At 35.1% G+C, this 25,831-nt stretch overlaps 3 protein-coding genes across 3 annotated transcripts in view; all 3 read right to left on the bottom strand.

The window, feature by feature from the left end:
* lobo (coiled-coil domain-containing protein lost boys) overlaps nucleotides 1-25,831 on the bottom strand; it is a 170,050-nt gene that overhangs the window by 120,864 nt on the left and 23,355 nt on the right. The gene's annotated exons all lie outside the window — the stretch shown is intronic.
* Nucleotides 11,526-14,171, bottom strand: LOC143200917 (uncharacterized). Its single transcript, XM_076411692.1, is given in 2 exon segments — nucleotides 11,526-13,381; nucleotides 13,384-14,171. Coding segments are annotated over 2 exon segments (1,380 nt in total). The 5' UTR covers nucleotides 13,762-14,171; the 3' UTR covers nucleotides 11,526-12,379.
* LOC143201040 (uncharacterized) lies at nucleotides 16,754-18,095 on the bottom strand. Its single transcript, XM_076411886.1, has one exon. It carries the CDS (start codon nucleotides 18,093-18,095, stop codon nucleotides 17,010-17,012), a length of 1,086 nt encoding a protein of 361 aa, XP_076268001.1. The 3' UTR covers nucleotides 16,754-17,009.

Below are 25,831 nucleotides of genomic sequence, written 5' to 3'. Positions count from 1 at the left end.
GTAACTTCGAACCTGGTGGCCGTGAAGAAAGCAGTGTCGTCAGCGTAAAACGCGACGTCAATGTGCTCTTTTCTCGGCAGATCTGAAATAAAGAGGTTAAATAAGGCTGGGGCCAGCGGGGAACCTTGAGGTACGCCAGCATCGATTTGTTTACGACTGGAAAGTGATTCCCTGATCTTGACCTGGAAAGATCTGTCCGAGAGATAGATCGAGAACTTGATGAGAGCGGTTAGGTCTTCTGGGAGGCCTAACCGAACCCGCAACTATCGCAACAGTAGGAGGACCGTCCTGTCGCCTTTACCACTGCGCCAACCAAGCCGACAATAGAAAATATTAAGTAAAATAATGTTTAGTTGACTTTAATTTATATAAAATAAATATTTTAATTTAATTTATTTTAGATTAATTTTTTTAAAATTTACTTCTCCATATATTTTTGTACAAAATAGCACATTTTATTTTAAGTGTAACATAGGTAACATTTAGGTAAGTCTACATAGTAAAATTGACTTGGACTGATCCAGCTAATAAGTATTTTCCAATCTTTGGTCTATTGCTTGTACTTATGGCTTATAGCTATATTTAGCCTTATTTTCTATATATCTATCCGAAGGTATGTTTTTTGGCATAGTGAGTGACTGCGTGTCCAGCAATTATTTCAAGTACTGAGTATTGAGATACCAGTGTAGATGAGATAAAGTAGTAACTCCAAGACACTATCCTGCGAAACCCCAACCGAAATAGGTTCTAATATTAAGAATTCCCCTTCGTTCAAAACACTAAATTATCCTTCGAAAAGTTACAGTAATATACATATAAAAATAACAGTAATTTCTAATTAATTTGGATATATTGGGAGCTTTTATCGACACATTATTTTATCGAGAAACTGCACACCATTATACAGTGGAATACATGTAAACATGCATTGTTTACGAAGCGTGATGTCAAAACCTTTATTTTTTCGCAGAAGTAACATATTTTGAGTAAAATGAATACGTAAATCATGATGTCTCTTAGAATATCATTAAATAACGGTCCATAACTAATTTTCACGATTTAAAATCCGAATGATAAAAGATCGGAGCGACTGTACGCCACTGATCAACGAAAGGATACGCGAACATCAGGCAGGCCGCGCTATACGGGTCGGCTGCTTTTTCTTCGGCTCATCCCCCATTGATTACGTCGCCCAGGCGGGCCAGAGGCAACCGAGTCGCCCCGCACCGTCGCCCAACGACTTCCATGGGTCCGCGGAAACGCAGCCCCTCGTTCCCAGGGTCTGCGATCCCCCTCGACCCACCGCCAGCGCCGCTTCCCGACCCCGCGCCCTGCCCCGTCCTCCACCTCCCGCCAGGGCCCTCCGCGACCCACCACCGTCGCTGTCGAACCAACGAACGAACGAAAATTTCGATTCTTTATTTTTCGCGTCGGCAATCTATCGGGTAGGGCGATTGTTTGGCTTCCAAATTTCATTTCGGCGACCTCGCAACAGGAAAATCGCCGTTCCGAAGCCCGAATGTGTCTGTGTACGCGTAGGTGGCGACAAATACTGAATTATTTACGTTTTCGGGAAGATCGAACGGATTCATTCGGAACTATTCCACGTATTTATATTGTTTTAAACTTACTGGCCCACCGGCATAATAAAGTACCAGACCTACTGGATTTTTTACATTTCGAAAGGTATCTCATCAAATCAAAGACAAATCGAGAGCTTGTGCGAACTATCATCTGATCACACTCTAGTATTCCTGAAAAAAAAAAACAAAAAAGCCTAATCTTAGTAACAAATTTACTAACTGTAACTGTGAAAGAAATACTACCCTGCAATATTCCTGGCTATCTCACAAACATTTGACCGGATATGGAATTTGAGATTAGTCTACAAAATGAGCAAATTGCGCGGCTGCCAACTTAAGAATTCTTAATTAATTTATTAAGAACCTTTGGAGTTCCACAGAGTAGAGTCTTGATACCACTACTGTATCTGCTTTATACTGCTGATATCCCAACAACATAGAAAACAGTACTGGAACATTTTCCGAAAACACAATTGTCATGGCAAAAGATCGCTGCCTAAGAATGTAGAAAAAGCACAAATAGCAGTCAATAAGATGTATAAATCAGCTAACTACTGGAAAAAGCCGCTAAATAGCTCCAAATCTGTTCATGCTAATTTTGCGTTGCGGCGAAATAACAAAAACCTAATTATATCACTTGATGGATGCCCAATTCCTCAAACAGACTCAGTCAAATACCTCGGCATACATCTTGATGGTAGGTTAAATTGGAAACATCATGTTAGACAAAAATCGGGGGAGATTAGATTCAAACTCAAGAAGATGTACTGGTTAATCGGAAAATACTCTCAATTAGACATAAAATCAAAGAGATTGATTTAAAAATAAATCATAAAGCCAAATGCAAATATGGGGATGCACCAAAACATTAAACCAACGTTCCTAAAACAAAGTTCTAAGATTAATTACTAATAGTTATCGCTACGCAATGAAGAGCTAAACGATGATCTCGAAATCAAATGGATATACGAAGTGATCCAAGATTTCACCTTAAAACATGATATAAGGCTGCTAAATCACAACAACAACGTGCCTTGCTTATGTATTAATTCAAGTACAACAGAACATAAGTAATAAATTAATTTATAAATTAAGATTGTGCTAAGTATATTCTATTATCTTATTTAATTGATTTAATGAATGATTTCGGGTTATTTAATTAACACTGCAATGTCTGCTAGATGTGTTACAAATAAACTCTCTGTCCTCTTACTAATAATTATAATAAGGCAATAAATTTCAGAGACTCATTTTTTTTATTGTCCTCTTTTTTATAAGTAACGGTATTATTATTTGTAGTATTTGGCTAATATAATTTTAATTACTGTTTTTTATTTTTGATTTATAACATAGCGTTTTATTCGATAAGAATTAGAAGAATAATAAAAGTTTATAGAGTTTGTCTGGTTAGTTTATTTTTCTGAAGATATAGATTAGTGTGATTGCCATAGAGCTGCCAAACTACAAACCATAAAAGTATATAATTTATTAGTTCCCTAGAGATATTTATTATTTTAAATAAACATAATATCAAACGGTTAGTAATTCATTGCAGATATATTGTACTTCATGCTGGAAACAGGAATGGTTATTATACCTGCGGTTTGGTTGAACCTGATCAGATATATTGAAGAAGATTGACAAATAATGGAATTACGAACCAATATTAGATAGATTGGAAATTAGCAGCTTAGTTATCCACTTGAATGAAACTTTCTGAATATGATATGATTCAATCCTGCCTATTTCTAAGACAGGGTGATAGGAGTGGAAACAACTAAAGGTAAATATATAATTAATATGTGATAACTCTAGGAAATCTTATTGTATATCTTTATGTAAACAGATTTGTGTGTAATTGTTCAGAACATACATGAGAATTTGATTAAAATGTACCAAGAGAGAAAGAATAGTAACAGTTTTGCAGATAAGGCAAATACATTAAGGGGAATGCAGTGATTAAGTATTAACAGAACAAATTAAGAAAAAATAGAGTGATATAAAATATTTTTACAAGGAAACACTGTACCGAAGAACATAACTAAGCGTAAAAGGTAAATATGCTCTTAAAGAAAGTAAAATATATTAGTTGTATATACAATTGTTAATTAGATGGATTAGGCCTCCAGGGGATACAACTACACGAAAAACGCGCCTAGAACTCTAGCTCGTAGGTGATATGGAAAATATTAATGTAAATTGCGACATTTTGACGTCATTTATATGACCTATGTACAAAACTTGTTTGGATAGACTATAGTATGTTATTATAAATCGATATTTTTATGATTCCGTACTACATTCATTGCAACAATGAATCAACAGGAGCAAAAATACAAAACCGCGAACAATTGAAACGACCAAAGACAGAACGGATACACGCAAATACGTTTATCAACGTCGTTGTTGACTGATAAAGAACATTTTTTCAACCGCGAAATATTTTATTTGCCATTGTCCCCATAGGATGTTTTTTCACGGATGGGACGAAGTCGAAGAGACGGGCGAGCGAAGATTTTTAGTATTTTGCATGCTTAATATGTCCCACTCAACTGGCGCTTCGCGAAAACCTGTTTCTTCCATCTTTAATCGCCGTTAACTGTTACGCTTGAAGATTTTTCGGTAATATTGTTCTAGAGATATCGGCAGTATTAATGTTGGATGAGAACGAATGTTTAAATAAATGCCTAACGACCTATTTATTTAGGTTTGGACATTATCAATTCCGTTGGCTTCACTTTGATATTACTATTAGGTAGTATTGGTAGATTATTTTGTCTTATACTAATGAATCACAAAATGTTGATTTATCATATTGGAATATGGCGGTGCTTTGATAGCTATATGCTAGTTTTAAATACAACTCCATCATTAAGGATGTAGATATATTTATGAAACTTTATTCTAATGAGTTACTAAACGATCACAAAAGAGTATAATAATATAGCATAAAATTCTGAAATAAAACATGTAAAATTAAAAACAAAAAAGAATGTAAAAAAGATATTTTAGTACAGAAAAATATAAATAAAATGACAGCAGTGATATAAAGTGATATTACATATGATAAAACAAGTCAATTGAAAAGTCCCCGGCCTTACACATAGATGGCGCTACTAGAATTAAATCCATATGTTTTATAGTTAGCCCTAACCCTCAAAAGATGCGTGTATAAATTTAACAGCTGTCGGATCATTAGTGTGTGAATTATAGCATTTTGAGTGAAGCAACGTTTGTTATTGTGAAAAAAATGGATAAAAAGGAATTTTGCGTGTTGTTAAAATATTGCTTTTTGAAGGGAAAAAAATACACAATTGTCCCAGGAAAATCAACCATCAAGGATTGGTATGCTAAGTTTAGACGTGGTGAAATGAGAATCGATGTGAAATTCGTAGTTTGTTATAATTATCTATTTGTAAAAATTGTAAAAAATATTAGGTCGCAAATAAAAATTAGCTAGAATTTGATGATTGATCATTTTACCGTCACGTCATTTGTTTTTCAGATTTCAACAAACATAATAATTTAAAAATTATTGTCCTAAAAAACGTATAGCTTAATATTTTAAAAATTAACCCAGATTATAAATCTGTTATCACCACGATATTTAAGAAATAATGTTTCATGACATTATCTCTGACATTCTCTGATCTTCTGACATTATCAATAAACTATCATTGTTTAAACATCAGTGTATATAAAAAAGCTTCAGAGATGTAAAAAAATGTTATTTGTAGCTTTGCATCAACTGTTGAGACCTGGCAAAAATAGTGGAATTTAATGTACAGAATGCCTTGAAACTTTGATATTTCTAGAATTCAACATCACAATTGTAAAAAAATGTCAATTGTACATTTGCATCAACTGTTTTCGATATAATAATTGTAATAATAAGGTTCCAATCCAACCTATTAACTGTCAACATAATAATACCAACAACCAACATATTACCATGAATAAAGATTTTTAAACACATAATTTTAGTTACGTAATCGAGCTCAAACCAGAGTAATAGAAGAAGTTAGGAGAAATCCCCTAATAATTAATAATGAAAATATATAACGAACAGCAATGGATAAGTACATTAACACCTGCATATTCTTCGTCATTCTAAAATGTACAGAAAAACAATTAAAAATAGGTTTTCATGGCTCGATTTGACAAAAAGCTTTGAACGAATATTTTCAACAATGCAGCAGTGAGACTCCCCACGTGACTATCTGTAACTGTGATCATCCATGTGAATTCCAATCAAGAAAAACCATGTTCCTCGTATCGTTAACCAAGCTGGGTAGGGCCAGACTTCTAAACCGTCTCTGAACTGCGGCTCAACGCCAAGGCTCATTGTTCGCAACCCATAGCTGAACCCTTAGTCGGTAAAATACAAACTAGAATACTTAAAAAATAATCAGTTTCCAGGCGAAACCCACCCCCAGTGCCCCGCTTCATTAAACTCCAATAAATTAGGCCAGAAGTTGGACAACGAACGACAACAGCGGTACAGACGCAGGTCCCTGCGAAAGATAAACAAGACGGGGTGGAGGAAAGACGGAAAAAAAGACCAACAAAAGTTGAAACAAAAGAACGGGACAAAGTTTTTCAGGGTCGTCGACGGAAAGCCGAGGAGGACGCTAACAATGCAGACTACGACGCCGACGCCGCCCCCTCCCCCTCCACCTACCGCTCCACTCCGCTTTCAGGACTTTTCAGACCGACGTAATAAAAATTAATGGCATTTTCAAATCAACAGGTTGGAGAAGTAATTAAGAGATCCACTTAAAAATAATAAATCGTAGCTGGCCGGGAACGACCGTGCGAGAGAGAGAAACGAATAACACCGCGCATTAGTCAGAGGGTATGTGATATCGCTACAGTAAAATTATTTTGTTAAATTTTCCACTATTACTAGCGTTGGGAACTATCGTCTGCAATCGACTAGTGACTGTTTAATTAATCGATTTCAGAAAAGCAGGAAGTTTTACTTTCGCCGATTTCTACGTTTGGTTTTTTTTCTTCGAAAGAGTGAACTTCCAGATGGCCCCCATCGGAACTAAGTCAGGATCTGTTGGGGGAAGGAGGGGAAATCGAGGGAAAACAAAAAAATTAAACCGACTTGGAAAAATTATTAATAAAGAGCTAAAAGTTAAAAAATCAAATCAAGTCACATACAAGTTTCCACATATATTTTATCAAAAATAATCAGATATTTGGGTATAATGTTATTGCTGAACTGATGTAACAGAAAACTGAAAGTTGTTCAATGCAAAAGCCGTTCAGTTTGCTTTTAAACACTAACCATATCATATAAGAAGCCGTAGAAATATTGCAGGGAACTGCTTCTATGGTGTAGTGGCTAGAGCGTTCAGCTCACACGCGGAATTCGCGGTTTCGACTCCCGGCGGGGACGTTTATCCAATCACCTAGATTAGGTAGCGGTAGATTTAGTAGCGCTACCTGAAGCGAGTCCTGAAGCGTTCCTTATTCTCAACCATTGTTTCTTTATTCCTATTTTCCTTTCTAACGTGCTCCACCTTTACTTGTCCTACCCGTTGTAATACTTAATAAAATAACTGCGTAATTTACTGGGTAAATATCTAACACTAAAAAGAGAAAGATATAATATTTTTAACGAAAAAATTGAACCAACTTCAAAAAATAAATAAAGAACTAAAACTTAGAAAATAATCAAACTTAGATTTTTAAAACAAAAAAAAAATGTTTGAAAATAAAATATGTACATAACAGTCGTTCTAATAACTAAATAAAAATAAACAAAAACCTTATTTAACCTATCTACTACACGTATTTTATATTCTAATAGGTACACACAATTTAGCTTAATACCTACCTAAACCTATTTATCTATTTACAATATTACTTTAACTATTATTTTAACAACTCATTACTTTGAAATCTGTGCTGAGCTCAAACAATACAAAAATAGTAATATAGTTTTGTGATATATATAAAAAAATAAATTACCAACAAACCAAATCTAAATTAACATAACCGACTAAAAAACCCAAACCGATGTGTTGGTTTTAGATTTTTTCTCCCTGACGTATATACGTATATAATAATAATATATTAATTTTTTTTCTATATTTTAAAAAGTCTCCTTTTACCAACTATGGGTTTATCTGGACTGGGCCTAAAGTTTAACGTGGGCTCCGAATCACGATCCACAGCATTAAGCCCACCGACTGGCGAGTGACCAACATTAGAAATCATCCCAGAAGACATCCGGTCTTACCCAGCCTGGTTACTGACGTGGCTGAGATCATTTTCCTTGTCGGATTTTACATTCTAGCCTAGAACATTCACAAACATAAATTTACGATCGTGCCCCAGCAGGATTCGAACCCGCGGCTATCGCAACAGTAGGCGGACCGTCCCATCGCCTTTACCACTGCGCCACCAAGCCGGCTCATTAAAGAAAATTAATAATAATAAAATTTTATTATTTCTGTAAGATGAAAAATATATTTCAGTCATATTTGCCGCCCTGGGCTCCATGTGCTGGTAATTCCATCACTGAGAACAATAGCTTCCCAAAAATCTAATTACCACCAATAATTCCAAGATTTTACGAATTAAAATTAAATTACGAACAAAACAAAGCTAATTTGTTACTCAAAATCGATTGTCTACTGTCTAATTTCCATGGCAATTTACCAACAGGATTAATTTGGACACTTGCATCAACTGTTTTTGATATAATGTCATATCATATAAAATTGAGATCCAGTAGAAAATGTTAGGTCTATAAATTAATTTTATAGGATTTTTTAATTTGTGACTTAATACATAATACACCGTTTGTTTTAGATCATCTAAAATTAATTTATAAGCCTGTATATTTTCTATATTAAAATTAATTAATGATAAGTGAAATGACTACAAAGAAATACTATATACTCAATACCGAACGAAAATTAATTTGACATTTTCGAAATTTCCTTATTTAAAAGTTAGGTTCGGAAAAATATCATTTTGATTTATCAAAATTTATGAAATTTACACAGATCAATCGAGCGGTATATGATCCCGGACTAAACCTGATAGCCGGGCAATTTTATTTCCTATTATATAAAAGTTGGCTCCGAAGCAGCCCGACATAGAAAGTTTGAATGCGCCGGAGCTTTTTATTTGCTTTGTAGTTTTACTACGTCCTACTACGACCATTCATATTTCTCATTTTCCCATTCATCGGCCGGCGTATTGTTTTCGTCGTTACATTTTACCGGCATATGTATGTTTTTGCATAACTCGGGCTCGTTTTCTAGTAGTTCGAACTACAGGAAGATCCTGTTGCTCGTTTGTTTATATTATTGCACACGGTCTCGAATTTTGAGTTTTTTTTGTCCACAAATTTCTAGATGAAGTTGTATCTCTATTTCACGCATAATTTAGTTGTCAACGGAAACCAAAAATCTCCTAAAAATATTTTTCCTTTTAATTCGGCTCTCTTATTAACTAGGTTCTGTTAATAAAATCGCAACATTTTTTGTCCTTTATTGAGCAATTTTAATTATTAAAATAACCGATTTTTTAGTAATTAATAGTTCCATAGTGTTTTTGATTAATAATTTAACGACAATTATCCAATATCCTAAACCACTGGTTAATTTAAATTTTATTACCGTAACCCCCGTGGCTTTATAGGTCGTAAATAATCACTGTAGGAGAAAGAAGTCACAGTATGATTCTGTTGAATAAATACCATAAAATATTCGAAAAATATGAAGCCTGGAAAGGAAAAATACCCTTTGCTATATTAACAACACTAGAAGAGTAATGAATTAACCATAGTTTTAAATATATAACATATTATTCACCATTTAAACACTACTTAAAAATTAATTAAAGGCAAACTAATTAGTACAGCTGTTGTAATTAGCATACAATTAAATTATTATAATTTTATTGAATACTTAAAATTAATTAGTTATCTATCTGTTTGCTAGTTGATATTTGATTTTTCGTATGAAGGAGAAAGAATCCTTTCCATCTATAATGACTGTGTTAAATAAAAGCCATAGAATATTCGAAAAGTGTGACACCTGGAAAAATACCCTTTGCAATATTAACGTCAGAAATTTAATTAATTAGCTATAGTTTTAAACAACCTTTATCCACCATTTAATCACAATTTATAAAATCAAATTATTATAATTATATTGAATTCTTAAAATTAATTAGCTACTATCTGTGTACTAGTTGATATTTAATTTTTCGTATGAAGGAGAAAGAAGTCCCATAATGATTGTGTTAAATAAAAGCCGTAGAACATTAGAAAAGGATGAAGTTTCATCCTTTGCAATATTAACAACGTCAGAAATTTAATTAATTAGCTATAGTTTTAAATAGGTTCTACTTACCATTTAGTCACAATTTAAAAATTAATTAAAGACAAACTAATTAGTACACCTCTTGTAATTATCATACAATTAAATTATTATAATTTTATTGAATACTTAAAATTAATTAGTTATCTATCTGTTTGCTAGTTGATATTTGATTTTTCGTATGAAGGAGAAAGAATCATTTCCATCCATAATGACTGTGTTAAATAAAAGCCATAGAATATTCGAAAAGTGTGACACCTGGAAAAATACCCTTTGCAATATTAACGTCAGAAATTTAATTAATTAGCTATAGTTTTAAACAACCTTTATCCACCATTTAATCACAATTTATAAAATCAAATTATTATAATTATATTGAATTATTAAAATTAATTAGCTACTATCTGTGTACTAGTTGATATTTAATTTTTTGTATGAAGAAGAAAGGATCCTTTCCATCCATGATGACTGTGTTAAATAAAAGTCGTAGAATATTCGAAAAGTATGACACCTGGAAAAATACCCTTTGCAATATTAACGTCAGAAATTGAATTAATTAGCTATTGTTTTAAACAACCTTTATCCACCATTTAATCACAATTTATAAAATCAAATTATTATAATTATATTGAATTCTTAAAATTAATTAGCTACTATCTGTGTACTAGTTGATATTTAATTTTTCGTATGAAGGAGAAAGAATCATTTCCATCCATAATGACTGTGTTAAATAAAAGCCGTAGAATATTCGAAAAGTATGAAACCTGGAAAAATACCCTTTGCAATATTAACGTCAGAAATTTAATTAATTAGCTATAGTTTTAAACAACCTTTATCCACCATTTAATCACAATTTATAAAATCAAATTATTATAATTATATTGAATTCTTAAAATTAATTAGCTACTATCTGTGTACTAGTTGATATTTAATTTTTCGTATGAAGGAGAAAGAAGTCCCATAATGATTGTGTTAAATAAAAGCCGTAGAACATTAGAAAAGGATGAAGTTTCATCCTTTGCAATATTAACAACGTCAGAAATGTAATTAATTAGCTATAGTTTTAAATAGATTTTACTCACCATTTAAGCACAATTTAAAAATTAATTAAAGACAAACTAATTAGTACACCTCTTGCATTATTTTATTGAATTCTTAAAATTAATTAGTTACTATCTGTTTGTTTTGATATTTAATTTTTCATATGAAGTTCAATTATTCAAATTAAATAATTACAAAATTATGTTCGATCAAAAGAGTTTTATTGAAGTGTTAATATTTTAATTATCCCAGTCAGTTAATTAATAGATTAATTTTGAGAAAAAAAATCTGCATAAAATTATTAATTCTATTATTGTGTTGATATTTTAATCATCCTAATTTTAATTGAGTTGGAAATAATTTTTTTTGAGTTTTGGTGTTTTAATTATTTTATTAAAAACTCCTGACTGATTGAAACGTGTAATGATAATTTATTTCTAGTCGTACAAAATATTATTTTTTTTATAAATAGTTTTGATAAGATATGAAATTGTTAAATATTGTGTGATGGAAGGGGGGAAGAAGGAGAGTGAATGAAGTAAAACAAACCGTCTTGAATGCCAGTAAATTATTTTTATTAATAATATAAAAATATTTGTGGCAATATCGATCTGAAATTTCGTCAACAAAAATAAAGGAACAAATGCCAATCATCCCCGTCCGTATTAAAAGGAATCAATCGCGAAACACGGAACCCTAAAACACTATAATAGTCCGGTTCATCCCGACTGACTTGACTGAATTGCGAACTAAAATTAAACCTTTGGCGTCGATTCTGCGAGTGAAGGCGGACATAAATAAAGGTACTGAAATTTGAGCAATCAAAAAACCTTTCTCCGGTTGGCACCTAAACATACATGATCATAACAATCAAATAGAAATTTCTCCTCTTAAACGCTAGAGACCCGACGACCGTTCGTAACCACCTGACAACCGTACTCTGTCGGATGTTTGCGAATGATCGTCGTTTGTTTCTAAACCTACGCTGATTACATATATACAGGACAGGGAGAGGACGTAGCAGTAATGTGTCGACGCGAAATTATATTTGTATATTTACAAGGTCCGAATATATTTTATTTTTGTTATATACAAATATCTTACAACGAGTGTCTTTTGATCCCGATCAAAATACTTTTAATTTATCAATTATACAATATAAATTTAATCACCTACGTCCTGCCCTGTTTGAAGAATCATTAAAAAAATCACATTTCTCAATATAATCCGATATAACAATATTATTATATCTATACAGACATTTATGACTAAAACTCATTGACAGCCTTGCTAATTAAACTAAACACTATACACAGGGTAAAACATATTACCAAAAACATATGAGATCCTGGTTGAGAATTGAGGAATAACGTACCACCCTGTATCGGTCCGACAACGTCTCGTCACTCACTTCCTCCTCACTTTGGTCTTGGTGTTCTGGTGGTCGCCGTTCTTCCGGTCGAAGCCCTTCTTCAGGTTCTTGATCAGGCTCTGGAGCGTGACGATCTGGACGGCGGTGACGGAGGGGTCGCTGCACGACTCCAGCCACTTGAGGAACTTCTCGCCGTGCCTCACCGCCTGGTAGATGTCCAGGGACGAGTCCGGCTCGTCCTTGTCGGCCTCCGAGGCCGGCATGCTGTTGTTTATGAAAATGTTGTCCAGCACCGAACGGTTCTTGCCGTTGTTTCGCGGTTTCTCTTCTTTGACCACGTCGTTTTCCGTGTCCTGTTTGTCTTTCTGATTCTGGTCGGCTTCCGGCTTGACCAACTGCTGGTAGAGAATCTGTTTATCCGAGTTTGTGGGGGTGGAGGTCAGTTGGGCCTGGAGTTGATTAACGGTGGGGAGGGATTGTTTGTACCAGTTCCAGAGGCGCATCTGACTTACGGCCGAGTTCGTCGACATGCTGTTGATGAAACTGGACGCGCTGGTGCTGACCTCGGGCATGGAACTGCTGGTGGTGGTCGTGGTCGTGGTGGTGACGGCAGCGGTGGTAGGTAAGGGCTGCGAGGAGGACGATGACGTCGTCGTGGTCGTTGTCGTCGTGGAAGCGATCGTGCTCATACCCATCAGGGTTTGTTGGCGGAGCCAGTACGAGACCGAATCGTGAACGGACGGTTGCTGCTCGGTGTTGGGCAGGATCTTGTCGCGTTTCTCCGCGCCGTTGGTGGTGGCGTGCTTCGAACCGGCGTCCGCCGCCGGGAACTTCGCCTGCTGATGTTGCTGCAGCAACTTCTGCTGATAGGTCAGCTGGTTATAAATGGAATTCCAGAACAAGATCGTCTCATTCACCGAGTTGGAACCTCCGAATCCTGATAGAAATACTTCGGGTCTGTTCAGGCCCAGTTCCGCACTGAGCCGGGCCAATTCCGCGCGGTTCTTCTCGCGTTCCTTGTCCGCCGCCGTCGAAACCGCAAGTTGATCGGCGGGGTCTCCGCCTCTGTCTCGGCGGCGGTCTTGGCGAAGTCTCCCCCGTCGAACTGCGAGCTGGGCGAGTACGAACTGTCCGATGTGTCCTTCATGCTCAGGTTGTAGGGCTCGTCGAGTTTGGACCTCTTCGCCGGACTGACAGCCTCTCCGTCTCCGTCCAGGTGATTGGGGCTGGCACGGGCCTGGTTGAAGATTTTGGCCTGGTTTTTACACCAGCCGCGAAGCGTAGACTCAGGCACGCCGATGTCCCTGGCAACGGAAGCCTTGCTCTCGCCTCCCGCGCTGACCCTCTTCACCGCCAAAAGTTTCTCGTGGGCCGTGAGCGATCTCAGCGGCCGTTTGCCGGCCTTGGCCATCGACATGATACTCTCGCGTCGCGTATCGAACTGAGCGCGGGCGCTTCACGTTGTCGCACGTGGTGGCGGGATGGCGGGGCGCATTTAGGGTCGCGCACCAACCGAAAACTCGCACTAACGCACCGCGAAAAGACGAAAAAGGCGAACGCGCGCGCGGGACTGTTCGGGACGGACGAACGTCGTCGAATAGTTTCTTGGTCGTAGTAGTAGCCGGCTGGTCAGTTCCTTTGTCCGGCTGATCAATACTCCGAGAGGACGGACGCGGTGGAACTGAGCGCAGGGGCTGGGAGAGCGAACGCGAGAGGGCAGGGGCCGGGTCGGCCGCGTGACGCGACACCCCCCACCCCTTCGACCCTCCGGGGGAGGTGGCGCGGAGGATCCCTTGCGCCAAGACGCGTTCACGCAGCCGAAGGAGTCGCGGAACTGAGGGAGCCTCGGATCCGTTATGTCACGTGCTCCAACAGCTGATGCGGCGGCTATGCCGCTCGCAAACACACGCACGACAGGACCGGCTCCATCCCACAAATTATTTATCATGATAATAATTCATTAAATCTCAAAGAACTACAGATATTCTTATGTACTGGAATGAAATTTATTTATTATTATTTATAATAATAATTTAATGAATCTCAGAGAACTCGCCAGCCTACGTTAAACTGTAGGTAAAAACACAAATAAACTCTTAGTTGGTCAAAGGAGACTTTAAAATATATTTTTAAAAAATCAACTGGAATGAAAATTATTTATTATTATTTCTGCCCCATCAGTCAATTCCTTTTATCATTATATTAATATTATAAAGTAGATGTTATTTAACCGATTATTGACATTTACCTTTTTTATATAATAGGAATCAAAGTTATGTTTTTTAAAAATTGTTCTTGCTTAAGAACTTACAGTAATTGATATCGCTGTAGAGACAGTTTATCACTGTACTAGAGGTGATTCATTAAGACTTTTCTGTAAATTTCAGTGGTATTAACTTCTGATTCATTTCAGGTTTCTTTATGTACGTATATGCATTACTTAACGAAGCATTAACCAAATATTGCAGGTAATAAATACGTTAATGTATGCATCAAGTGTTTAAATTAATAATGCAACGAATATTAACTATTATAAAATAATTTTAACAAAAAAATTTAATCAACTTCAAAAAATAAATAAGAAACTCACTAAAATTTAAAAAATAATAAAACTTTTTTCTAACACAAAAAAAAAACCTTTTAAAATACAATATGTAGGTAATAATCCTTGTAAACACTAAATAAAAATCAGTTTGAAGTCCGTGTACCGTGTGGTACCGTGCGAATTATATTTGTTTTGTTCCTTTTTAATTTTGTGTTTATGAGATAAAATTATATTATTATTTTTGTATTATTTGAGGAAATATTTTATTTTAAAACGTTTTTTTGTGTGTTAAAAGCCTAAGTTTTATTATACATTTTAGTGAGTTCCTTATTTATTTTTTGAAGTCGGTTCAATTTTTTTGTTAAAAATATTTTGTTTTTCTCTTTCTAGTATTAGATATATGCTCAATAAATTATGCAGTTATTTTATTTAATATTACAATGGGTAGGCCAAGTAAGGGTGCAGGAAAGGAAAAATAGGAGTAAAGAAACAATGATTGAAATTAGAGAGCGTTTCAGGTCCCCGAGTCCGCTACCTGGTCTAGGTGATTTGACAAATGTTCTAACTAAACAACAAAAAGTTATTGCCCCGCCGGGAATCGTACCCGCGACCTCCGTTAGAGGGCTAAACGCTTTAACCATTACACCATAGTAGCAGAATATAGCAATACATGCTATAGTTTTATCTGATTATTATAGATAAAAAATTGTGAAAACCTTGTACGTGCCTTTGAAATTTGAGCATTTTCCTCGATATATATATAAATTTAAATAAAATTATTAAATATCACATTGAATATTGGTCAGTCCGAACCTGCTTTAATATTAGACTGGTAAACTTTAAATAAGAACTTCTCGGAAAGTCTCACAACATAAAACAAATTGTACCGATCCATTCCCTATAAAGTCGTGATTGTTTTTGGTGAGAATGATTGCTCTTTTGCCAAATGTTATTTCTTACTCCTCAATTCATATGGACCACAAACCACTATGAAAATTTGGATTGATTCAGTCCTTGTACTTTTCGAATATATATGTTTTCCAATCAATATCTCTTTAAATATTTTTTTTCGTACGAAGTGTTGTAAAAAACGAAGATCAACAAACAACAATTATTTCAATATTAATTTTCATAGGGAAATTGCTGACTCCTTATATTCCTTACTCATTTTCTGGATACTATATGGATTCTGTGTCGGATTCACACTACTTTCTGGTTCGAAATGATGGAAATAAACAGATTTCGTCCTTACCGTCATAGAGAAAGACCGGTGTCACCAAATAAAATATGATTTATACATGTATATATTTAATGACCAGATTTTGAATAAAAGATGGACGGCGATAACAAAAGGCAATCATTTACTAGTTCTCTTGAAGGTTCCGATAAACCTGAAAATTGTTCATTTGAAAGACAAAAATTAAAACAAACCGAACGGAAATTTTATTTTGAGAACTCGAATAAAATATGCACCATGATAAGGTTGAAACAATAAAGAATCATTGAAATTATGCATTTATGTTACGAAATAGGATTAATATATTTGATAAATGTGTTAGTTTTTATAGTTACGGGGACATAACGTTACACTTTTCATAGGTTAAATGTATTATAATATAATACATTCTTTATTTTAGAGCTTTAAAATAGTTGCTAAAATATACAAATTATCATTTCCTTTGAAGGTATCAATAAGTCTGAAAATTGTTTCTTTAAAAGACAAAAATTAAAACAAAGGAAACCTGAATTTTATTTTTTGTAACTCTTATCGGGTGGATGAAAAACTAGCGAAATCAACTTACCGAACCGAAAATGTTATTTACGAACTAATATTTATGAGGATATCAAATTAATACATCAAATAAACAGTTTAAAAAGATTTATTTATCAATAATAAAAATCTTCGCCGTACAGGTATAATAGTATCTTATATTAAATTAAAATGCACCCTCTAGAATCATATACACATAATAAATACTACAATATACGAGTTCATATTATACTATTTACAAATATGCGCGTTAATATATATAGTATCACAGGAGAATAGGGTATATTTTACCCCATGCAATATTTACAAATTTGGTTCATTTTCCGCTTTCCTTAAAGAACGACACACATCAATCGGCACTCCTGAGTTTCGTCAATAATTCTTGTAATATGAAGAGCTCGTCGCTAGTAACAAATTCGGGTCGTTCCGTGACCAAATAGTTGAGGAACAGGCTACCGCAGCTGACTGCTTCAGCCCTGATTCGTGTAGCTTCAAGGTCGTCTCGGCCGTTCCGGAGAATTGTCTCTAGAACCTCCCTGTGGCTCAAATGGCTGTGGGTATCCATGGACATTTTATAGGACGTCCAAAAGTTCCGGTACAAGTATTGGGGAACGGGGCTGCGGACTGAGGAACCACTGGCAGTCGACGAGGAACCGTTCGTAACACCCCTCGTCGTTAGATCCATGGGGGTGTCTCCCAGCTGTGACGCATCCGAAACCGCGCTGTCGCCGCTGAGATTCAGCGATCCGGGCACGGCGTGAGGCTCGAGGACGACACGCTCCTCGGACTGGGGCGTCGAAGACCGGCTCGAGGTGGCGTAGCTGGCGTTGGATCGAAAACGGTCGCAACTCGGGTTCGAGTACCTTGTCCGTTTGGCAGGAGTCGAGCATTCGCCGGTGGATTCGGCAAGGGCCTGGCTGAAGATACGCTGCTGGTTCTTACACCAGCCTCGCAAGGTGGACTCGGGGACATGCATCTCTCGAGCCACCGACGCCTTGCTCTTCCCCGAGCGCACTTTGCTGATCGCAATCAGCTTCTCCCGGAGCGACTTAACCTCGCCTTTTTTCGACATCATTTCACAAAATAACACGATATAACCCGCGACGTCACGTACTACAAAAACACTGAGACGACCACACAAGTCCACCGGATAACGAGTGAATGCAGTTCGGTACTCGGATGAAGACGACCCCGCGCGAGCTGTCCGAGGCGTGTTCCCCACCACCGATGTCGCCGTACCATCCCCACCACCGGCGACGTCACGCCTCGATCGTCTTCGCGGGCGACACGAGAGGTACCCGGGACAGGTAGATGGAAAAAATGCGAAAAATCGAAAGACGGAAGTTGCGGCGTCGTTAAGTAAAAGACGCATATACAGGGTGAATCGATATGTGATACATACTAGCGCCCAGAGAGCATATGTTACATTAATCATTTCGGATTTGGCGCATGTCTGTATACAGCTTCATTTATCCAATTCTCTTTAACATATAAATTATTTTTTATCAACGAGCATATATAAATTTGAAAAACATGATAATTCAATGTTGAACATATATATTAGGAGGAAAATAAACATTGGAAAATTTTTGAAATAACACATCTCATTTAAAAAACTACTGAATAAAATGAAATAATAAAAATATAATTATTAGTGTTGGGAACTAACGACTGAAATCGACTATCGACTGTTTATTAATTGATTACTTTTTACTATCGATTGTTTCAGTCTCTATTTTCGGTCCGACTGATATTGTTACTATTTACTATCGACTCTTTCAGTCGTGTACTTTTAGTTATTATTTTTCTACTAGTTTCATTCTACTGATTTTTAACGTTCTGGCTCTGTCGTCCTAGCCGCGACTTTGTAAAAAATGTACTCATATTTATGCTTACATAGACTTATGTGTAATATAACAGATCCATTGAAAAGTCCCCAGCCTACCATAGCAAAACACATTTTTTGGCAAAATTAGGTTTTTCAACATAATTCCCTTCAAGGGTGATACACTGTTTATAGCGACCCTCCAAAATTTCGATATCATTTTTGAAGTACGATTTGTCCTTTGCTTCAAAATAGGCCCCAGTTTCAGTGATCTTCTCTTCACTCGACAAAAATTTCTTCTCTTCTCAAAAATCCTTCTCCCAGCGAGCATTCTTTGAGAGAACAGGTAATAGTCGCTAGCGGCCAGATCTGGAGAAAACGGTCTGGATTTGGATGAGGAAGCAATTCGCAGCCCAATACATGGATCTTTGACATCGTTTTCACTGACTTGTGACACGGTGCATTATCTTGGTGAAGCACCACTTTCTTTTTCTTCAAATGCGGCCGTTTTTCGGCAATTTCGTCGTTCAAACGCTCCAATAATGCTATGTAATAGTTGCTGTTGATGGTCCTTCCTTTTTCAAGGTAGTCAATGAAAATTGTTCCATGCGCATCCCAAAATACAAACGCCATAACCTTGCCAGCCGACTGTTGCGTTTTCCCACGATTTGGAGTGGGTTCATCGTGTGCAGTCCACTCAGATGATTGTCGATTGGACTTCGGAGTGCAATGATTGAGCCATATTTCATCCATTGTCACATATCAACGCAAAAAATCGGATTTATTACGCTTGATCATCTTCAAACACTGCTCCGAATCATCAAACCGCCGTTGCTTTTGGTCAAAAAAGTGAGCTCGCGCGGCACCTACTTTGCACAGAGCTTTCTCATACCCAAATATTCGTGAATGATATGATGACACGTTCAGTTAATATCTTTAGAGTGTCTGCTATTTCAATCAATTTCAATTTACGGTCATTCAAAATCATTTTGTGGATTTTTTAAATATTTTCGGCGGTAACAATCTCTTTTGGGCGTCCTCGTTCTGCGTTCACCGTCTCTGGGGCTCATTTCACCACGTCTAAACTTAGCATACTAATTCTTCATGGTTGATTTTCCGAGGGAAGTGTCCGGAAACTCGGCATCAAGCCAAGTTTTTGCTTCAACTGTATTTTTCCCCATCAAAAAGCAATATTTTATCAACTCGCAAAATTACTTTTTATCCATTTTTTTCATAATAACAAAAGTTTCTTTACTCAAAATACTATATTTCACAAACTAATAATCCGACAGCCGTCAAATTTATTCACGCATCTTTTGAGGGTTAGGGCTAACTAAAAAAATATATGGATATATTTCTTGTAGCGCCATCTATGTGACAGGCCGGGGACTTTTTAATTGACCTGCTAAGTTTGTGGATTATTGTGCTTAGAGTGACACTACTTTTGTTATTTTCAAAACAATGGATCTAAAACAATATCGTGTTTTAATTTTACACTGTTTCTTGATGGGAAAAATGCCGCTCAAGCGAAACAATGGTTTGAAAAGTGTTATAAGCACTCCGCTTCATAAGAAACAACAATAAAACGTTGGTTTGCTGATGTCAAACATGGTCGTAGAGACACCGATGATGCAGAACGCAGTGGACGTTCAAATAAAGTTCAAAAGTTTAAAAAGAAGAACACCAGAAAAAAAAAAAATCCACAAAATCGTTTTCAATTATCGAAGTCAAGTTGCGTTAGTTAGCTAACATCCTAAAGATATCAAAAGAACGTGTTGGTTTTATATTACCTGAACATTTTACTATGAGAAAGCTCTGTTTAAAGTGGTTGCCGCGTTTGCCCACTTCTGACTAAAAACAACGACGAGTTGATGATTCGGCAGTTAATGGACCGTTTAACAGACGAAATCGCCGAAAAACGGCCGCATTTGAAAAAAAAAAGAAAATGCTATTTCACCAAGAAAATGCACCGTGTCAAAAATCCATTTATTGGGACCCGAATGCTTCCTTATCGGACAAATCGTACTACAAAAATGTTATCAAAAAGTTGGAGGGTCACCATAATCAGTGTATCACCCGTGAAGGGAATTATGTTGAATAAAAAAACTAATTTTGCCAAAAAAAATGTGTTTTACTATGGTAGGCCGGGGACTTTTTAATTGACCTGTTAAATTAGCCGACAATATATTCGTCGATAATGACTGTACTGTGTGACCATAAACGAAATGATAATTTTATAAAGAATACTAGAACTTTTGTAGAATTGTGGTGAATGAGTATTCCAGACATAGATACTATGAAATGTGGCAGAATATTAACAAAATTTAAGTAACTTTAATAAATATAGGTAATAAGTCTCAGTAATAAATGGGTAAAAAGCACCCAATAATAGCACAACCACCATTTGGGAACCGTGAGAAAAGCATTATTAAAATCAAGCGCCCCATATCTGCTAAGACACAGTATTGTATCGATGGTAAAAATTTTAAAAATTTATGAAGATAATTTCAAGATACAGATGCAAATGTATTTGATAGGACTACGAAAACATTAAATTTGTATAGTTGATAATAACTACAACCGAAAGAAAGACTTAAATTATATACACGATGGATGTTCGATATTCATAAACTTTTAGCAGCTCTGTATTATATCAAGTTATCTTGTAATATTTGGGTAAATAAAATGCACAAATTATAATTTTGAAGTTCATTTTAATAATAGCCAATTTGGACCTATGGGTTGCAAATATGGGGTTGCACTAAAACATCAAACCAACTAATAATCCAACGTAGGACTGCGGGCCATCAATTTAAAATATCGATATTTAAAAAAAATATCAATATATCGGAGAACAAAATATCGATAATATATATATTGATATTTTTAATAAACCCTTATAATTAAGAGCCTAAGAGCCTAAATATACAAAACATTTAAAATTAAGTACCAATTTAAAAGGTTTATAGAAGAAATATATTTACTTTTTTTGAAAAAATATGGAAAAAAATCGGCATACAAAAATATCGATATATCGATATTTTTTCGCCATCCCTAAATTCAAACGCACCCAAAACAAAGTTCTACGATTAATTATCAATGCTTATCGCAACGTAACCAACGAAGAGCTGCACGATGACCTCAAAATCAAATGGATACACGAAGTGATCCAAGATTTCGCCTTAAAACATGAAATAAGGCTGCTAAATCATAGCAACGTGGAAGCGTTACAGCTACTGGACAACAAGCAGGAAATCAGAAGATTGATTTTAGTTTAAGGAGATTAGTTTTATTTTATTTTGAAATGCATACTGTTGTGTCGTACTTGTGTATTAATGCAAGTAAACCAGAACAGTAGTAATACATTGTAAATAATTTGTAAATTAAGATTGCACTAAGCATATTTAATGTAAGATGTAATTAATTTAAAAAATGTGAAATGTGAAATTTTTGTGGATATACCAGGCGCCCCATGGATCGATGTTTGTAACCATATAATGTTAATTTTAATAAAAGATCTAAAACTCTGATGATTCTTTAAATTACAACTAATTAAACAGCTAAAACAATTACCAACTGTGCGGTTCTATTTGTCTTAGTCACGATAGTGCTTATTGACTTATTGAGAAATTTGTTATGACCTTATATCCTTTACGGAATTTAGATTGATATTGCTACAACCAAACAATCATAAACGTGACGCATTGGCAGCCTGCACAGTCCAACCCCGAGTTAGTCATTGCTGACCACCTATAGATGACTCCACCGTTTGGGTACCACTTATTTAACAGTTTTCTGCATTTTTATTTCATCGACGGTAACTAAGTTTCAGTTCTGGTTCATCACTGATATAATTTACATTGTCTAGAATTACAATATTGCAGTGTTCATTAAAAAATAAATTATTGGTGTTTTACAAAAATCAAAAATAAAGTTAGCAAAAGTTGTAAATTATGGTGTTTTTTCCTAGATGGCGCTGACAAGTACTTATGAATGCAAATTATAATAATAGTACAATATAATCAAATTTAAACGGTAAGTAGCTGAATTTCGTGATAAAAAAGTAGAGATCTAAAATATTGAAGATGTTGAAATTGACATTTTTAGCTAACTCTCACGTAATCAGAACGTCATACTGATTATGGTAATAATGTCCTCGACATATTACATAAACATGTATGTTTATTTTAGGTAAATAAAATACAAATACATGTGTCTTTTAAATTTTATATTACACGACTTAAGATATTTGTAATTCGTATATTAAATATATTTTAAATAAAAAAAGGCACTGATGGTTTTATCTGTTACAAATCGAATAAAATATCTGTTTCGACGACGCCTATGTTTAGATCAAGAATTATATACAAACAAGAACTGTCTGGATATGTGAAAAGAGGAATTGTCTACAATAACATCTTTGGTTCAGAACAGACATACTGAAAAAGAAATTGACTAATGGTAGAATCGCCTTATATAGTGTTAGAACTGATAGATGATAGATAGTAATATAGTAGATGATAGATTGAAAATAAACAGCTTAGTTATTCTAAGAAATTATTGAATGAAACTTTTTGAATATGAGATTTGGATTCAATGCTGCCAATTTTCAATACAGTGTGATCAGAAAAGAAACACTAAACTAATGGTGAAGGTAAGTATATAATTAATATACGATATCTTTAGAAAATCATATCGTAGAGTCTCAAAGATTTATGTGCACAAATATATGTGCAATTATAAAGAATCTACATGAGCATTTGGTTAAAATGTGTGAGGAGATTGCAATGATTAAATATAGTTTTAACAAATAAGATGTATACAGAAAGTAACACAACAAACCAAGAAGATATACAGTGATTTCAAGATGACTTTACAAGGAAACAACAACTAAGCCTAAAAGATAAATATGTTCTCTAATGAAAGTAAAATATATTAGTTGGATCTACTTGTTATATTGAATATATTTGGATATAATTGTTAATTAGATAGATTAGGCATCCAGGGAATACCACTACATGAAAAAATAGGCTTGGAACTCTACCTCATAGGTTATATGGAGAAGAGTTCAATGTAAATTTAATAAAACACAATACTAACCTATAAATTATTATGACTGTATAATTAATGGTTGTTTAAAGCCATTCGATAATCATCATACTAAAATAAATTGTATTCTTGACATATATATCAGTATTTTTGTGTAATTACTTTATTTAAATTAGAATTTTGTTGTATGTCAAAGCTAAAATGCACTAAAACTCAGAGTTGTTGCAGTAACATTTTGACGTCATCAATTCAGATGACATGAGTTCACCGTTTTGTTGAACGGACTATAGATATATATTTTACGTAGAAACGGTTCTAAGTACCGACTTGCAAATCCACACCCAACGGCTTCAAGCAAAACCCTTATCCCACCCCTCCTGCCCTCGAAACCGGCGGGTTTGCCAATTTCGGCTGTGTGAAACGGTCCGACCCGGGGGGCCGTGGTGGTGGGCCGCAGGGGCGGAGGAAAGATAGGACCGGAGTCGTGGTCCGCGATCCCCACGTTCGGGGGACGCGGAGGAAGCTCGCGAACTACCTACACCGGAGCCCCCCCAACGCTGTCGCACGGACGCGTCACGGTAAACAGCCTAACGGTGCGACCCAAAATGGGCCGGGACCGCCCGCACCAGCGGAAAATGTTGATTAAGTTTAAACTAGTAATCAAGCCCAAGCCTATTGATCGGCGAATGAAAAACGTCCTTTCATGAACACTAGATTTTCAGATGTACTATCAGACATATTATAACTTACAAAATCATAACTAATTACAAAATATTTTCAGATCGTCTATTTCAAAAATCATAAAGAAACAAAACCTAATACCAACACACCAATTTGGGTTTATTAACAAGCATTCAACAATTGACCAGATCCACAGAATAACAGATATTATTGAAAAAGCCTACGAAAAAGTATGCTCAGCTATATTCTTAGATGTAGCACAAGTCTTCGATAAGGTTTGGCATGAAGGTCTTGTTCATAAACTACAGAAAATGTTACCGAAACAACACACCGAACTATTAAAATCGTATATTACAACCAGAATGTTTAGAGTCAAACAAGAAGAAGATTACTCTACAATAAAAGAAGCTAAAACAAGTGTACCACAAGAAAGTGTATTGGGATCAATGCTTTACCTACTCTACACTTGTGATATACCACAAATAGAAAATATTACGATGGCTACATTTGCTGATGATACTGCGATTATAGCTGTCGGATACGCCTTACGTGAAGACGCCTTACGAAAATTACAACAGGCAAGTGACAATATAAATAATTAGACACAAGCTTGGAAAATAAGAATTAATTAAAGTAAATCTGTGAATGTGCAATTCACCTATAAACAGACCGTACAAGCACCAATAACATTAAATAATACTATCACTCCATTCTCATGAGAATATTGAAGTTTTGCAGCTTTTGGATGCCATCAGAACAGGACACAGACTCAAAAGAACCAAACCATCTGATCTTGTGTAGTGTTGTGTAGTGAGGTGCATATAATAAAAAATACAGCAGTGACATATATAAACATTATTTCACCAGAGACTGAGATAGGGCCGATGGGTCCTCTTAGTTATGTACCTAAATTTAAGTTAGCATAAAGACAAGTTGTAGGTTAGTCGGGAACGATTGGTAACAAAGTAATAATTAAATAATAAAAAATCTATATCAAATATTAAATACAAAATGGAGTATTTCAACTATTTTTACTTAAAATACAAAATAGAAATAACAAAATACATTGAGGTGTTAGGTTATATAAATAGATAAGAACAAATCCAACCCAGCCTATTAATCACTAAAAAACGAAATTCCTGTCATGAACTCTAGATTTTTAAAATGTCAAAAATATCACGTATTTAAAATAGGAATTACAAAATATTTTTTAGTAATACATCATGATGACATCTATTTAACATCTGTTTTTGTTAATCTTTTGAAATATCTGCAAAATCAGGAAATTCTAAGTAAAAAAATGTGTAAATATGGCCATTTTTAATTCTTACCTTTAGTATAATCTTCAAACAAACTCTGCTTTCATATTATTTAGCTTAAATATACCTAGCAATCCATAGCAATCTACAAAATTATAACAATTTAGTAATAATTCATACTTTATACACATATTTTCCCATTGTCATAATTGACAAATAATAAATAATTATATTACCTCAATAAAATATTTCGTATCTTTATTCAAATGTATTTTTCTGCTTTTTCAGTTAGTACCAACCTTCAAAAGAAAGCTGCTAAAATTTCATTATATTCGTTAAAATTTCGTGACATTATTT

The sequence above is a fragment of the Rhynchophorus ferrugineus genome, unplaced genomic scaffold (assembly GCF_030347505.1).
Source record: "Rhynchophorus ferrugineus isolate W39M unplaced genomic scaffold, kcgeb_rfMv2 rfM8, whole genome shotgun sequence".
Classification (NCBI taxonomy): Eukaryota; Metazoa; Arthropoda; class Insecta; order Coleoptera; family Curculionidae; genus Rhynchophorus; species Rhynchophorus ferrugineus.
Note: the sequence above shows the minus strand (reverse complement) of the source record. Positions and strands in the feature narration are given on the sequence as shown.

Excerpts from the sequence above, each read along its gene's own strand:
- LOC143201040 (XM_076411886.1), bottom strand. The coding sequence starts at position 18,095 with ATGATTAATGTAACATATGCTCTCTGGGCGCTAGTATGTATCACATAT.